This window comes from Apium graveolens, chromosome 5 (genome assembly GCF_009905375.1).
Source record: "Apium graveolens cultivar Ventura chromosome 5, ASM990537v1, whole genome shotgun sequence".
NCBI classification, from domain to species: Eukaryota; Viridiplantae; Streptophyta; class Magnoliopsida; order Apiales; family Apiaceae; genus Apium; species Apium graveolens.
Window position 1 is genome coordinate 187,111,155 of NC_133651.1, and position 16,098 is coordinate 187,127,252.

At 40.4% G+C, this 16,098-nt stretch overlaps 1 protein-coding gene across 2 annotated transcripts; it reads right to left on the bottom strand.

Moving 5' to 3' along the window:
* Window positions 1-35: 35 nt before the first annotated feature.
* Window positions 36-4,353, bottom strand: LOC141724669 (protein arginine N-methyltransferase 1.1-like). 2 transcript variants are annotated; one of them, XM_074526892.1, is made up of 9 exons: window positions 4,117-4,353; window positions 4,023-4,033; window positions 3,009-3,164; window positions 2,709-2,772; window positions 2,483-2,625; window positions 1,142-1,229; window positions 926-1,041; window positions 608-758; window positions 36-442 (listed from the first exon to the last, which is right to left on the bottom strand). In XM_074526892.1, exons 1-9 carry the CDS (start codon window positions 4,253-4,255, stop codon window positions 237-239), a joined length of 1,074 nt encoding a protein of 357 aa, XP_074382993.1. In that variant the 5' UTR covers window positions 4,256-4,353; the 3' UTR covers window positions 36-236. The 2 variants fall into 2 exon arrangements, with proteins under 2 accessions (XP_074382993.1, XP_074382994.1); XM_074526893.1 differs by lacking the exon at window positions 4,023-4,033 and having other exon boundaries at window positions 4,117-4,308.
* Between the last annotated feature and the right edge of the window lie 11,745 nt (window positions 4,354-16,098).

Genomic DNA, 16,098 nt, shown 5'->3' on the forward strand with positions numbered 1-16,098 from the left:
ATTTGTAAGGCTATAAGCCAAAATTAGGCAAAAAAAAAAAAAAAAAAAAAATTGCTTAATGTCATACAACGTTAACTTGAAGCATCTCACCAATAAAAAATGTTAACTGAAAGCAATATAGAAGCAACCCCAGATACCTCCAGGGAGTTTATAAAGATGTTACAGATCTGACGCATTTAGCAAAAGATTAGCTCATCTTGCAAGATTGAGTAGTTGAGATTATGTATTGCAAAAGATTAGCGCATCTTGTAAGACTGAGTCCTCGAGATCAGGCTACGTCTACCATTTAATGAATACTTGATGGAAATATCAATATCACGAGGATTTTTCTTGTTCTGTGACACAGTCATGCTTCCAACTATTGTCTCTCCTTCGCATATGGTGAGCACATCATCAAGGTATAGAACTGTTTGCTTCCAATGCGTGGCCCTCGACTTTGGTCCTGTAACAACAAAATCAAACAAGTTTTTTATGCTTAATTATATTTTTTTCAACACTAGTCCAATCAATTTAAAAATACCCCCCCCCCCCCCCCCCCCGAATATTGGGTCAAACCACCTCATGCGAGAAAAAACAAGTCTAAAATACAAGATAAAAAACGGCATACCTGTTGAAAAGCCAGTCAGCTTATGGCACTGGGTAAAAGAGACATCAAAGTATGCTACAAGAGCATGGATGTAATCGTCACGCTCCGCCACTAGCTTGAAAGGAGCAGTGAAGGAAGCATCCCCAGTAGTCATCTTCGAAATATCCATGGTCTGTACAAGCATAGATTAAGTCAATTTCTGGATGCAAGGATATATGTAAATAGCCACACTTCAGCCCTCTCCCAACAGAGTAGCCAAAGGCAATTAGAACTATAATCACAATATATTCAAACTTTGCCAAACACATAATTACCACTAAATTTTCACATATTCCTAACCTTGAGTAAGTAGCAGTCTGTAACAATCTGATTTTGGTTAACTATGTCAACAAGAGGTTCTGTCATAGCTTGTTTTCTGATGCAGCTCATATCAAAGCCATACACATCCTTCCAAACTGGAGCCACCCAACCATTGCCAAGAACGCCCACAAATTAAGTATTGCAGTAAGACTCGCCAATAACATTATTAAATATGTTCAGGAGTGGTAAACTCACACTCAATTTTTTCTTCTTTGTAGTCTGCATCCTCTATAGCTGTCACATAGAGCGAAGCACTATCAGGCAGCACAAGTCCGTCGTTAATCTACACAAATAGACAAGGAAATTAAAAAAAAAAAGACATAAATGATAAATATGAACTTACAAAAGACACTTGTGAAATGTTCCTTTTTTATTTTTCCTTCTCGCATTATGTTCTTAAGAACCATGGATCAAGAAAGTGGAGAACCATGTGTCTAATAATTATAAATGTTACGGAAAAAAGAACAGATATAGAAATGATTTCACAAATTATAGAGGTTAAAGGACACATACTTAATAGATACAAGATACTATAAAGCAAATCCCGATACAATAACAAAAAGCAGCAGACAATTCTACTTCCCACTCGCACAGGATTCCAATTTATAAAAAAACCCCGAAAAACTAGTTCAAGTAAACAACATAACCACTATCTCAGAGCAACTCCTGAAGTTGGTTACTCGGAGCTCTTTCAAATGAAACCTTAACGGCGAATAAGAAATGAGAAAAGGCATTAAAATGAACAGTGACCACTGACAGAATGATATGGAGCCCTGTTCAGTACTAAATGGCCGCGGAAATTGTTACATTTAATCGGTAGAAGCACTGAATACGAACGGCAAGATTATGGTCTGTTCTTACTTACAAGGAATGAGCCTGATTATTGTGTTCTGTTTAAAACCTAAGAGCAACTCCAAGAGATTAGCTATTTGTCATCGTAAGTTATAATTTTAGGAATGAGTGTAGAAAATGTGTTCTAATAGTATCCTAGTGGTTTCTTCTTTGACTAAGATCCTTCATCCATTACTTACAAATACGCAACATCCTCATTCTCCTAACTTTTATTTTTAATAGAATATTAAAGTACTATCTTTCCCGCTCTATTGTATAGTGTACGGAAAGTACTTCTAATAATATAATATGAAATAAGGAATGGATAAAAGTAACATTATTGGAGTTCAAAATAGCTATTTATATCCCAAGTTACTAAGATCCAATATTTTTAAAAGAAATGAACTAAGACTTTATATCGGAGTTGCTCCAAGGCCATATATAATATGTACATTGAAAGTGTGATAGTTAATCTAGAGAACTGCAGGAGTTCTACAAAGTACAAACAGACTGCTAAGTAACTTCATTGGCAGAGTCTGACTGATCTTTGTAAGGAAAAATAAAAGTTTCAAACATTATAATTCTTGTGCTTGAGAAAGAACAAAATTGTTTGAAGTTTCCTGCTGCAATGAATGCAGCAGCTTAAAATCTTAACAAAACACAAAACTTGAATCACGAGTGCTAAAAAAAATGACAGCAACTTACTAGCCATTTATCCCGGGCAAACAAGACGGTGTTTAACATGTTCTCATACAGCAAAAAGTACCCCATCCATTCAGAAATAATTATATCCACTTGTGCAACTGGAAGATCAATTTCTTCGATCTTTCCCTTCAAAACTGTTATAACTTTATATACGGAAAAAAAACGAATTAGTTGCGAATTAAGTCCAGGTCTCACTACAGTTGTTAAATCATCATGAAGTTAGTACCATTTGAATAACCATTTGCTTTAATAATCTCTTGTGCCTTGTCCGCCATCTGGGAGCACTCAACCTATAATCAGTGGAGTAAGCTGTCAATTATTTCCTTGCCTCGAAAAGCTCCATGTATAGATGCTACTATACATGACATCAACGATTAGCTAAAACAATAATTGTAATGCTGCAAAGTATAGACTGTAACTGAAAACTAACAAATAATTACTTTTAAAATGTATTAACTGGTTTATTTTCATTAATAAACTAGTCGGTCATAACAATTACAAAATGTAAATTTGTGTAATTTTATACCGCATAAACATGTTTTGCCCCTGCTTTAGCACAAAAGAGGGATAAAATCCCGGTGCCAGCACCTACATCAAGAACAATCTTGTCCTTGAAAAGAAACTTATTCCTATAAATGACGTTCTGGTAAGTTTTTGTTCTGACCACATCCTTTAACATCTCCTGCAATTCAAAAAGAGGTTAAAAGAGTATATACATACGAAATATAAATCTCTAACCATTAGAGGTGAGGTGACGAACAAAAAACATTTATAAGAGATAATAAATCAACATGACATGAATTTAAATTTGTAACCTAAGTTTAAGTCAACAAAGTTTCAATCCTAGGGTTGAACATTCCGTCGGTTCGGTCCGGTAGACCGAAACTGAACCGAATAGACTGAAAAACCGATTTATCATTTTTTTTTCTTGGACCGAACCAGATCGAAATTATATTATGGGCCGGACCGGACCAAACCGAAATAATTCGACGGACCGAATTTTTTGAAAAAAATAAAATTGCTCTAAAAATTTTAAATCAAAATTTATAAAATCTAAAATATAATTAAAGTAACGTGATATGTAGAGTTCTAAGAGTGTATAAATACAATTACAAATTAAAATTTATTATTATAATTTTTAAGATATATGTAAAATATATATAATTTAAAATTATAATATTTATGATTTGGTCTATTCGGTCCGGACCGAAATATTTTTTACAAGAACCGGACCGAACCAAATTTTATTTCTGACCAAATAGACCGAATTTCTGAGAATTTCTGAAAAATGGGGATCGAACCGAACTGAATTAGCACGGTTCGGTTCGGTTTTTTGGTTTCAGTTCAGTTTTGCTCAGCCCAGTTCAATTGAATCCAGCACTAACTAAATTTGAAGTTTAACATCCTATGATTTAAAGTTGTTGGTGGATAAGGGGGGTTAAATACACAAACAACAATAAGCATAGGGGAGTCGGTAAAGAAAGGGATGACAAGTAATGAAGGGCAATAATGATCGAGATGTAGATGAAGAGGCACTTACTTCATGTATACCTGCAAAGAAAAAAGGGAAGAGAAATTAAATTGACAAGAAAGAAGTAGGAGGAGGAGGCGGAGGAGGCGGAGGAGGAGATTACCGAAGTGAGAGTAGGAGTCGAAGTAATAATCAGCGCTGGTTTTATCATCCGAAGCAGAAGCGTCTTCAATGTCCATCATCATCATCATCATGTTTTCATGTGAAGGCTGCTGTTTATCTTGCTTCTTTTGCATTTCCATTTAGATTTCTAGGGTTTTAGTTTGAGGGGGGGTTCACTTCAAGTTGCTTTTATAATACAAGTTGCAGCAGCCAGTGGGTTCAACTTGCTAGCCTCCCCCTCCCCCTCGTTTTTTCGTTACGGCTGTAAGTCAAATTTACTGTCCAACTTCAAACACCCGGGACATCATGGCCGATTAAGCGAATTTTATTAATATAGCTTGTAAATCGGCAAAAATTTGATTAGTCGGTCAAAACTGGATAATCAGTTAAAATTGGTCTTATTGATAAAAAATCAAAAAGTATTTATAAAATTATAAAAATAAACAGAAAACTGAATATACATATTTCCTATTTTAAACAATTATATCATGGAATTTCTTAGTTTCTTTCTCAAATTGACCATAACCAAAACTTATATTTTAAAAATAATATTTGCTTAAAAATGCTATATTTAAAATGTATTTGTATAAATATACGATATTTATATGTTTAATAAAAAATAATAAAATAATTACTTATATATAATTATAGTTATATTGTAACGACCGAGGAATTACGCTTGTATTATATTATAATAATAATAAATTATGTGTATTATTATGTGATTAAATGTGTTAAGTCGTTGAACCCTAACTGCTATGTGTTATGTGTTGGTTGTTTTGATCCAAACGTGTTTTGGATATTTATTGAGCGTTCTATCGTCAGTTATATATATTATATCAAAACCTGTACAGCTCAAAACTATGTTTTAAAAGCCCGTATTTCAAACAAAATCATTGGCCCTATTTTGCCAAAAATGCCCTATACCGTATCGCTATTCTGAACCCCTAAACGTTTTACAAATTGACCTTTTTCGCGAAAAACGACTTTTCCGGACCCCTTCGGGTACCAAAAACCCCACAAAAATCACATTTTTATTTTTATATGATTATGAAATTATCATATATCATTTTTCTTTGTATTTTTGTATTTTTCACAATTTTTGGGAATTTTTAGTATTTATTTTGTATTTATTGGATATTTAAAAAAATTCATTATTAATACCCAAAAATTATAAAAATTGGGGCTGATAGGGATAAATAAATTATGATTGTATAATTAAATACTGCATTAATTGTACAAGTTGTGGGCTGCTAGGCCCAATAAAAAGATATATGAAACTCAGACCAGAAAGGTCAAGCCTGATGGACCAGATCAGACCTGGTGGAATAAGAAAAGCCCAAAAGCCCTGATTATTAATTAATTTCGTAATTAATTAATAAGGGAAAAATCAGCTATTGAGAAGAGTCCCGATAAGGATATAAATCCTTATAGATTAGCCTCAAGGGGATCTAAAAGGATAAGGGATCAGCTTCCTACTTCCTAGGACTCCTAAGTCTATCCTAATTCAGAGGCTTGTCCACCAAGTCTCCTATACCAAGTCCAAATCAAGGACTCCCACATCTATATAAGGGGTCTCACCCCCACCAATCAGAACTACGTTTTTTGGCTTGATTCTCTAATTCACAGAGATACGTAGGCATCTCGTAAAGGCAGATTGAGTCACGAAACACGAGAGCAGCCATTAAAGGCCTTGAGCTCCCGAATCTTAGTAATAAATACAGCATATAATAACTTTCGTTTTTTATCCATAACATTTGGCGCCGTCTGTGGGAAAACGGAACAACAACCATGGCGAGAACACGGAGAACAACTAGCACTCTGGAGGAGGGAACACCATCAGGGACGACCCAGGTGATTTCATCAACCGTGGAGGTTCCTCCCCATTCAACTTATGCATCTACTCAGGGGGAAGCCCAGACAGGGGCAACTCATCCTCAGCCACAAGGGACAACTCCCCCGACTATTCAAGGTACGAATCCTCAAGTTCAACAAATACATATACCTGTGAATTCTCGACCCGTCGGGTATGAATATTCAACTATTGTTACTACTAACCCCCCTTATGGGATGCCCCTTCACCCTGAGGTTGGAGGAAGTGGATATGCTGGGCGAAGCGAAGCACGAGGGCGGTCGCCCCCCTATATACGAGGTTTGGATCCTATCCCTGAGGATCGGGAATTTTCTGGTCCATACACTGAGAGAGACTCCGAATCTTCGGATGATGAAGTGGCCCCGAGAAGGAGGCGCCCTGGAAAAGAGCCAATGGCCGATGGAAGGCAACGCCCCCAAAGCACCCCAGGGGCGAATCCCCAAGAAGTGCAGGAAAAGATCAGGGCTCATGAGGCTGAAATCCAAAGGCTGAGGCGTGATTTGGAGGCTCACCAAGCCACCAGATCCCACATACCTCCTAGGGGGAGAAATCCTCCTCCTATCATAGACCTGGATGGTCCGGTAAGAAGAAGGGCTGCTGTCCCAAGAACTGATCCAAGCAATCTCCTTCCCCTTGGAGATCCTGATGATCCAACTCCACCCTTCACAGAAGAGATAATGAATGCCCATATCTCGAGAAAATTCAAGATGCCCACTATCAAAGCCTATGATGGCACGGGAGACCCCGCTAATCATGTTAGGACATTCTCTAATGCACTGCTGCTGCAACCCGTGAATGATGCTATAAAATGTCGGGCCTTCCCTCAAACCCTGTCGGGTATGGCTCAAAGATGGTACAGTCGCCTACCCCCAAATTCTATTGGATCATTCAGAGAACTAAGTCAGGCTTTTATTAAGCAATTCATCAGTGGAAGGGTCCATGAGAAAAGTTCAGCATCTCTTATGAGTCTTGTGCAAGGAGCTAAGGAATCCTTAAGAGATTACCTGAATCGTTTTACAAAGGAGGCTTTAAAAGTCCCAGATCTTGATGATAAGGTAGCCATGATAGCATTGCAACAAGGAACTAGGGACGAGTTTTTTAAGATGTCTTTGGCCAAACGACCCCCTGAGAGCATGTTGCAGCTCCAAGAGAGGGCAGGGAAGTATATCAAGGTTGAAGAAAGTATGAGGAAGACCGTAGTAAGTAATGAGCCCACTGGAGGCAAGAAACGAAAAACTGATTTGGAGTATATCGCTAAGGACAAATATCCTAGAACCGAACAAAACCCTGATTCAACCCCCAAGAAGGGAGGACCTGGGCAAAAGTTCACTGAATACGCTAAGCTGAACGCTCCCAGAAGTCAGATTTTGATGGAGATTGAGAAAGACAGAGATATTCGCTGGCCTAAGCCCTTGAAGGCTGATCCCGCCAAGCTAGATAGGGGCAAGTATTGCAGGTTTCACAAAGATGTTGGCCATGACACCGATGAGTGTAGGCAATTGAAAGATGAAATTGAGTTTTTGATTCGAAAAGGAAGATTGAATAAGTATACTGGAGATGGAGGGGACAGAAATAATAATGGAAGGAAGAACTTTGAAGATCGTAGGAGGGACCAAGATGATCAGGGGCGGAATCCCCAACCTAGAGGACCAGTTATAAACACCATTTATGGAGGGCCGAGACCTCAAGGGCCTGTGATAAACACGATCTTTGGAGGTCCAACTGCTGCTGGATTGTCCAAAAATTCCAGAAAGGCATATACTAGAGAGGTTATGCATATTGTTGGAGAAGCCCCGAAGAGGGCCAGGACAGAAGTAACATTGGCTTTTGATGATTCCGACCTAGAGGGTGTGAAGTTTCCCCATGACGACCCGCTGGTCATAACACCAATAATAGGAAATAGCCCGGTTAAGAGGGTCCTTGTGGATAATGGTGCTTCTGTGGATATCTTGCTCCACGACACCTTTCTAAGGATGGGGTATAACGACTCCCAGTTAACACCAACCGACATGCCGATATATGGATTTGCTGGAGTAGAATGTCCTGTGGAAGGGATAATCAAGTTGCCAACCACCATAGGTACGGAGCCAAGGCAAGCAACGCAGATGCTGGATTTCGTAGTGGTAAAGGCTAGTTCAACTTATAATGCTATCATGGGGAGAACAGGGATACATGCCTTCAAGGCAGTCCCCTCTTCCTACCATTCAGTCATGAAGTTTCCCACCCGAAACGGGATTGGAGAAGAGAGAGGAGATCAAAAAATGGCTAGAAGCTGTTATGTGGCCTCTTTGAGGGCAGATGGAGTCGGGGGGCAGGTTCTTCCTATTGAAGATATGGATGTTCGAGAAAATGATGAGAATAGAGGAAGGCCAGCAGAAGAATTGGTTTCGGTTCCTTTAGATCCCAAGAATCCGGAGAGGATGACTTTCATTGGAGCCACATTAGAGGAGCCCCTTAGAGGGAAATTAGTGAAATTTTTGCAAGAAAATAGTGATGTGTTTGCATGGTCAGCAGCTGATATGCCAGGCATAGACCCGGAGTTAATTACTCACAAGCTAAACGTGGATCCAAGTCGGAAGACAGTGAAACAAAAGAAAAGAAATTTTGCCCCGGAAAGACAAGAGGCTATAAAGCAGGAAGTGGAAAAGCTCTTAGAGGCTGGTTTCATTGAGGAGATTCAATTTCCGGAGTGGTTAGCAAACCCTGTAATGGTGAAGAAGGCTAATGGAAAGTGGAGGATGTGTATAGACTTCACCGATCTGAATGATGCATGCCCCAAAGACTGTTTTCCACTGCCTAGAATTGATACTTTGATTGATGCCACCGCTGGACATGAGATGCTGAGTTTCATGGATGGGTTTAGCGGATACAACCAGATCAAAATGCATAAGGATGACATTCCAAAGGTATCATTTATCACTGACTTTGGTGTTTATTGTTATCTTGTTATGGCGTTTGGTCTCAAGAATGCAGGAGCCACCTATCAAAGGTTGGTGAATAAAATTTTTAAGGATCTTATTGGGAAGACTATGGAAGTCTATGTTGATGACATGCTAGTCAAGAGTCTAGTAAAGACTGATCATATAACCCATTTGAGGGAAGCTTTTGAGGTCCTGAGGTACCACAAGATGATGTTGAATCCCACGAAGTGTGCTTTCGGAGTAGGATCTGGAAAATTCTTGGGATTGATGGTCTCAAAGAGGGGAATTGAGGCTAACCCCGATAAAATAAAGGCAATCCTGGACATGGAACCCCCAAAAACTGTCAAGGATGTTCAGAAACTCACAGGAAGGGTTGCTGCGCTAGGACGATTCATCTCCAAGTCAGGAGACAAGTGCTTGTCATTCTTCAAGTCATTAAAGAACATTAAAGACTTTGTATGGAGTGAGGAAAATCAGAAGGCATTTGAAGAGTTAAAGAAGTATATGGGTCAGGCCCCGTTGTTGGCCAAGCCAGGTCTGGGTGAAGTTTTATTCTTGTACTTGGCTGTTTCAGAAAGCGCCTTGAGCGCGGTGTTGGTTAAGGAGGAACTGAAAGTCCAGAAACCCGTATACTATGTCAGCAAAATTTTGCATGGTGCTGAGTTGAATTATTCAGCCATTGAGAAATTCGCTTTAGCCTTGGTGATGGCTTCAAGAAAGCTGCGTCCTTATTTTCAAGCTCACCGAATTGAAGTGCTAACAAATCAGCCACTGAGAAATATCATTCACAGTCCCAAGGCAAGTGGGAGACTAATTAAGTGGGCAATAGAGTTGGGAGAGTTCGATCTCAAGTATAAGCCACGTATGGCCATAAAAGCCCAGGCACTAGCTGACTTCGTGGTGGAATGTACCATACCCAACCAAGAAGTCGGGGGGCAGGAAGATACCACACCTCAAGACAAGGGAGTCGACAATGGGGACAAGGAGAAAGAATATTGGGTTCTCTATTTTGATGGAGCATCAAAAACACATTCCAGTGGAGCAGGGTTGGTTTTGCAAAGCCCTGATGGATTCTTAATTGAGTATGCCATGAAGCTAGACTTCCCAACCACAAACAATGAGGCAGAGTATGAAGCCCTGATTGCTGGCCTTGGTCTAGCTGGGACACTTAGAGTCAAAAACTTAAAGGTCCGTGGAGACTCGAAGTTGATCATATCCCAGGTAAAGGGAGAATTTGAAGCAAGGGATGATACGATGGCAAAGTATGTTCGCCTAGTAAGGGCTGTGATGACCCAATTTAATGAATGCCATGTTGAACACATTCCAAGGGAAGAAAATGCTAAAGCAGATGCGCTATCAAAGTTTGCTTCATCTGAGATTGAAGAAAGTTCAGGAAGTGTGTACTTCCGTGTTTTGAAGACACGAAGCATAGATGTTAAGCTTGTGGCTCCCGTAGGCTTGGGGACGTCATGGATTGATCCCATCAAGGCTCACATTCAGACCGGTTGGTTGCCAAGCGATACAATTGAGGCACGGAAGTTAACTGTTCGAGCACTAAGGTACTCTTTGATAGATGGGATTCTATATAAAAGATCTTTCGTGGTTCCTTACTTGAGGTGTCTCAGGCCCGATGAGGCACGCTTGGCTCTTGAGGAAGTGCATGAAGGCATTTGCGGGCAACACTTGGGGGGCAGGGCCTTGGCTCATAAGATAACTCGTTTAGGCTTCTATTGGCCAGAAATGATGGCTGATGCCAAAGAATATGTAAAGAAGTGTGATCGTTGTCAGAAGCATGCACCAGTCGCCAGACAACCCCCCGAGATGCTGACCTCTATCAACTCACCTATTCCCTTTGCTATGTGGGGGATGGATATTCTAGGGCCTTTTCCTATGGCCACAGCACAAAGGAAGTTTCTGATTGTAGCCATTGATTATTTCACCAAGTGGATCGAAGCCAAACCTTTGGCCAAAATCACAACTAAGCAGGTTGCACAATTCCTGTGGGAAAACATTATGTGCCGATATGGAATTCCCCGTATCCTCGTCACTGACAATGGAACACAATTTAACAATGAGGAATTCAAGAAGTATTGCGAAGAAAATGAAATTGAGTTACGGTTCACCTCTGTGGCTCACCCGCAAGCCAATGGGCAAGCAGAGGTAGCAAATCGGATAATCCTGGATGGACTGAAGAAGAGGATCGAAAAGTCGAGAAATAATTGGGTAGATGAGATACTTCCCATATTATGGGCTTATAGGACTACCTGTAGAGTCACGACAGATGCAACTCCTTTCATGTTGGCATATGGGGCGGAAGCAGTAGTTCCTGTAGAGATATCACATTCCTCTCCAAGGATTCAGGCTTTCGATGAGAAAGAAAATGAGGAAGGGCAGAGATTAGCCCTGGATTTAATTGATGAAGTGCGAGATAAAGCACATGCAAAGATAGTAGAATATCAGAAAAAAGCTTCATTCTACTACAACTTAAGGGTTAAAGAGAGGTTTTTCAAACAAGGTGACCTAGTCTTGAGAAAAATAGAGGCTTCTGGTGTCGGACAGAAAGGAAAGCTTGCCCCAAATTGGGAAGGGCCGTATAGAATCAAGAGCGTTCAGGGTAGAGGAACCTACAAGCTGGAGACTATGGATGGTTTTGAAGTCCCGAGAACCTGGCACGCACAAAACCTGAAGGTTTACTACGTGTAACATGGTCGAAGTACGATTCTCACTTGTCATAATGACAAGTAGGTTTAAAAGCACCTTGAAGCTTTGTTTGCATAGTATTTTTCTTTTTTAGCTATTATAGATCAGGGTCGAACCCATATTATGTAAGGTTTTGGAAAACCAGACTTGAAATTGAAGAGTTCAAAATTATTTCAACCTATGGATGTTTGAGTTGTGATAATACTTGTGTGGCCCATTAAGCCAAGTTTGAATATTAAAGTATCGGAAAAATGAAGGAGAGAATGCAAATAAGGAAAGTAGCATAGCCCCGCAGGGTAATAAGTTTTAATACAAACAAAAGTCCAGACATAAATTAAGGATAAAATTACAAAATAGAAAAACTACTCCTCCATGCGGGAGCCTTCATTCTCTTTCTCCTTATCAGCGCCTTCAGCGTCCTTCGCAGGAGAAGCGGGAGGAGAAGCAGTGTTAGGATCCAAGATGCGATCATCTGGCTGAGGAGAGTCGAAGAGGGCGTCTATGCTGTCCTCTGACTCAGCCTGCTCAGGACTTATAAAGTCCTTAGGGTCGACTAAGCCCGGGTACTTCTCAGAAACAGCCTTCACGGCCGCATCCCATCCCTGAGTGAACTGTAGGGAGTAAAGACCCTCATCATGAATCTCCATGAGATTCCTAAACTTGTCAGAATCCATGTAGTCATCAATGAGCTTATCCTTATCGCTCCTAAGTTTCACCAGCTCGGAATGAGCCTGAGCCAGCTCCTCTTTCTTCGTGTCCAGCTTCTTCTCCAGGACCTTGGCTCTCTCCTCCCATTTCTTCATCTCTTTCTCAAACCCATCTGAGTTACCCTTCCAGGACCTAGCCTGATGGAGGGCCGCCTGGAAGTAGGTATTACTCTGCAAAGAAATATGTATGAGTTAGCACAAGTTCGTTGGAATACAAGAAAGTTGGGATTCAAAGAAGGAGAGAAAGAAAATTACCGCAGCTTGGGCTTGAGAACCCAGCAGCTCAATAGTCTCAATATCACTCCCCGTAACAATGTCAGTAAAGTCATGGGGAGTGACGGAGTGATAAGACCAATCTTTAGCGTGTTTGGTGGATCCAACCACCGTATCGCTCCTCCTGAAGCCCCAGTTAGGCCTGAAGGAATGTGCCTTAAGTGGAGGATCCACATCGTCCCCCAGCTCGACCACCGGGACGTGGGGCTTAAGAAAAGAAGGACCGTCAGGTTTGCTCCTAGGGTCCCTGTTTAGCTTGGCCCTTTTCTGACGGCCTGACTCCCCCTCCTTAGGCCTGTTAACATTATTGATGGCCTCGCAAGCTGAAAGGAAAAGTAGAAGGAACATTAAAATCCAGAAAAAAAGAAAAAGTGCGATTAAAGAGAAGGAAAAATAATTACGCAGGTATAAATTTACCCTTATCACTGGCCTGGGAGAGACCAACTTTCTTCAAGGAAAACTCCTCTAAAAGGGTCCAGGTATCCGTTTTCCCATCATCTGAAATTAAGGCCTGGTAGGCCACCTCCTCCTCATCAGTCAATCTGATACTACCAGGACTACCATCTGATACCTTGCAAAATGGCCTACGGAAGAGTGTGGCCCAATCACCCCCAGCCCAGGTCAGCCTCACAAACTCATCCCTCCATTTAGGGTTGTTCTCGACTATAGAGTTACTATCAAAGATATGGGGAACTTTGGGTCGTTGGCGAATTAAAACCCATCCCGGTTGACTCATGGAGCTATTATAGAATTGGAAAACTTTCCTAAAGACAGCTACGGAAAGAGGGAAGTTATTCCTGAGACAAAGGACCATAAAACAGATAATATTCCTCCAGGCGTTGGGAGGGAGTTGACAAGGGTTGATTTGTACATCGGCTAATAAACGAGGAATAAATTCGTGGAATGGGAACCTAAGACCTGCGGTCAGGGCTCCTCGATAAATGAACAGGGTATCCCCCTCCCAATTACAAGTCCTATCCCCAGGGGCGGCTGGAGTGATCCTAAGGTGGGGTGGAAGTCTGTACAGGGTGTTCATAGATTCTATTCTACCATCTAACTCATGAAAAGTGTTACCATGATTATACGAATCTAACTCAGATAGAGAAGGATATTCATCACCTCTCGAGTTAATCATGTCAATGAGAGAAGTATATGGAGATTGAATTTGAATGTTTGTACCTCTCTTAGAGACATTCATCTTCTGCAAACGAGCCAAGTCGCGGTCCGCCATTGATGTGCTTCGTTTAAAAGCTTGAAACCCAGAAATGCTTGAAAAACGGTGGAAGCTACGGTGGCTGTGAGCTCGCCGGAAATCGCCTACTCAAAGGGAGAACTCTAGAGAAGTTTATGAGAGAAAATGAGAAATGAGAAATGAGAAGTGAAGTGAGGGTTCTCACTTCACACTACACTTATATAGGCGAAAAGCTCGGAATACGAGGCGTTTCTAGGCCCATTCAGACAGGCCCAACCTAAAAGCCCATCTACTAGAAATATCAGGAATAATCTAGAGGCTCCTATGGAAAGTGAATGGTCAAAAATCGACCAGAATTTTAAACTGGACCAATCAGAGTCCTGATCGACGCAAAAACAGGAATCCTGATCGATATCTCATTCGAACAGGAGGGTAGAAATCCCCTAAGATCGATCAGAGTCCTGATCGACGCAAAAAGAATCCTGATCGATATATTATTCGAACAGAAGGAAAGAAATCCCCTAAATCCGATCAGAGTCCTGATCGATACAAAAGAGAATCCTGGTCGATATATTATTCGAACAGAAGGGAAGAAATCCCAAAAATCCGATCAGAGTCCTGATCGATACAAAAGAGAATCCTGGTCGATATATTATTCGAACAGAAGGGAAGAAATCCCCTAAGATCGATCAGAGTCCTGATCGATACCAAAGAGAATCCTGGTCGATATTTTATTCGAACAGGAGGGAAGAAATCCCCTAAGATCGATCAGAGTCCTGATCGACACAGAAGAAAATCCTGATCGATATTCCATTCGATCAGAATGATAGAAAATCACTTAATTCGATCAGAGTCCTGATCGAAATCGATCAGGAATCCTGGTCGATTAAGCACGTGTAACAGTCGACTAGGGTGTCACTTTGAAGATCAATTCGATCAGAGCCCTGATCGAAATCGATCAGGAATCCTGTCGACCAGAGTGTAAGATCCTGAGTTAATTCGATCAGGATCCTGATCGAAATCGAGCAGGAATTCTGATCGATTTGGCTGAATCCTGATCAATTTCTTCTGCATCCTAATCAATTTTGTATGCATTTTAAACCAGAAATTACGGATAAATCCAGAAAATTGCGGATAAATCCAGAAAATTACGGATAAATCCAGAAAATTGCGGATAAATCCAGAAAATTACGGATAAATCCAGAAAATTACGGATAAATCCAGAAAATTGCGGATAAATCCAGAAAATTACGGATAAATCCAGAAAATTGCGGATAAATCCAGAAAATTACGGATAAATCCAGAAAATTACGGATAAATCCAGAAAATTACGGATAAATCCAGAAAATTACGGATAAATCCAGAAAATTACGGATAAATCCAGAAAATTGCGGATAAATCCAGAAAATTGCGGATAAATCCCAGAAGTTAAGGATAAATCCCAGAAATTAAGGGAAAAATCCAGAAATTAAGGGAAAAATCCAGAAATTAAGGATAAATCCCAGAAAAATAAGGAAAAATCCCAGAAAAATTAGGGAAAATCCCAGAAAAATTAGGGAAAAATCCAGAAATTAGGGAAAAATCCCGGAAATAAGGGAAAAATTCCTGGAAATCAAAATAATTCCTAAATAAAAGGAAAAATTCGTTGTAAACGTGTAGGTCGCTCCACACTTTACGGAAAAACGAAACCCTGTAAGGGAACAAATAGACTTAACTTCTGCGAAACCTATTCAATGTTTCCCAAAAGTTGGGGGGCAAATGATAGGGATAAATAAATTATGATTGTATAATTAAATACTGCATTAATTGTACAAGTTGTGGGCTGCTAGGCCCAATAAAAAGATATATGAAACTCAGACCAGAAAGGTCAAGCCTGATGGACCAGATCAGGCCTGGTGGAATAAGAAAGGCCCAAAAGCCCTGATTATTAATTAATTTCGTAATTAATTAATAAGGGAAAAATCAGCTATTGAGAAGAGTCCCGATAAGGATATAAATCCTTATAGATTAGCCTCAAGGGGATCTAAAAGGATAAGGGATCAGCTTCCTACTTCCTAGGACTCCTAAGTCTATCCTAATTCAGAGGCTTGTCCACCAAGTCTCCTATACCAAGTCCAAATCAAGGACTCCCACATCTATATAAGGGGTCTCACCCCCACCAATCAGAACTACGTTTTTTGGCTTGATTCTCTAATTCACAGAGATACGTAGGCATCTCGTAAAGGCAGATTGAGTCACGAAACACGAGAGCAGCCATTAAAGGCCTTGAGCTCCCGAATCTTAGTAATAAATACAGCATATAATAACTTTCGTTTTT

Excerpts from the sequence above, each read along its gene's own strand:
- LOC141724669 (XM_074526892.1), bottom strand. The coding sequence starts at position 4,255 with ATGGAAATGCAAAAGAAGCAAGATAAACAGCAGCCTTCACATGAAAAC. Across the intron at positions 1,230-2,482 it reads TTGCCCGGGATAAATGGCTA|ATTAACGACGGACTTGTGCT; the intron begins GTAAGTTGCTGT and ends CTATTTGTGTAG. Across the intron at positions 759-925 it reads CAGACTGCTACTTACTCAAG|ACCATGGATATTTCGAAGAT; the intron begins GTTAGGAATATG and ends ATGCTTGTACAG.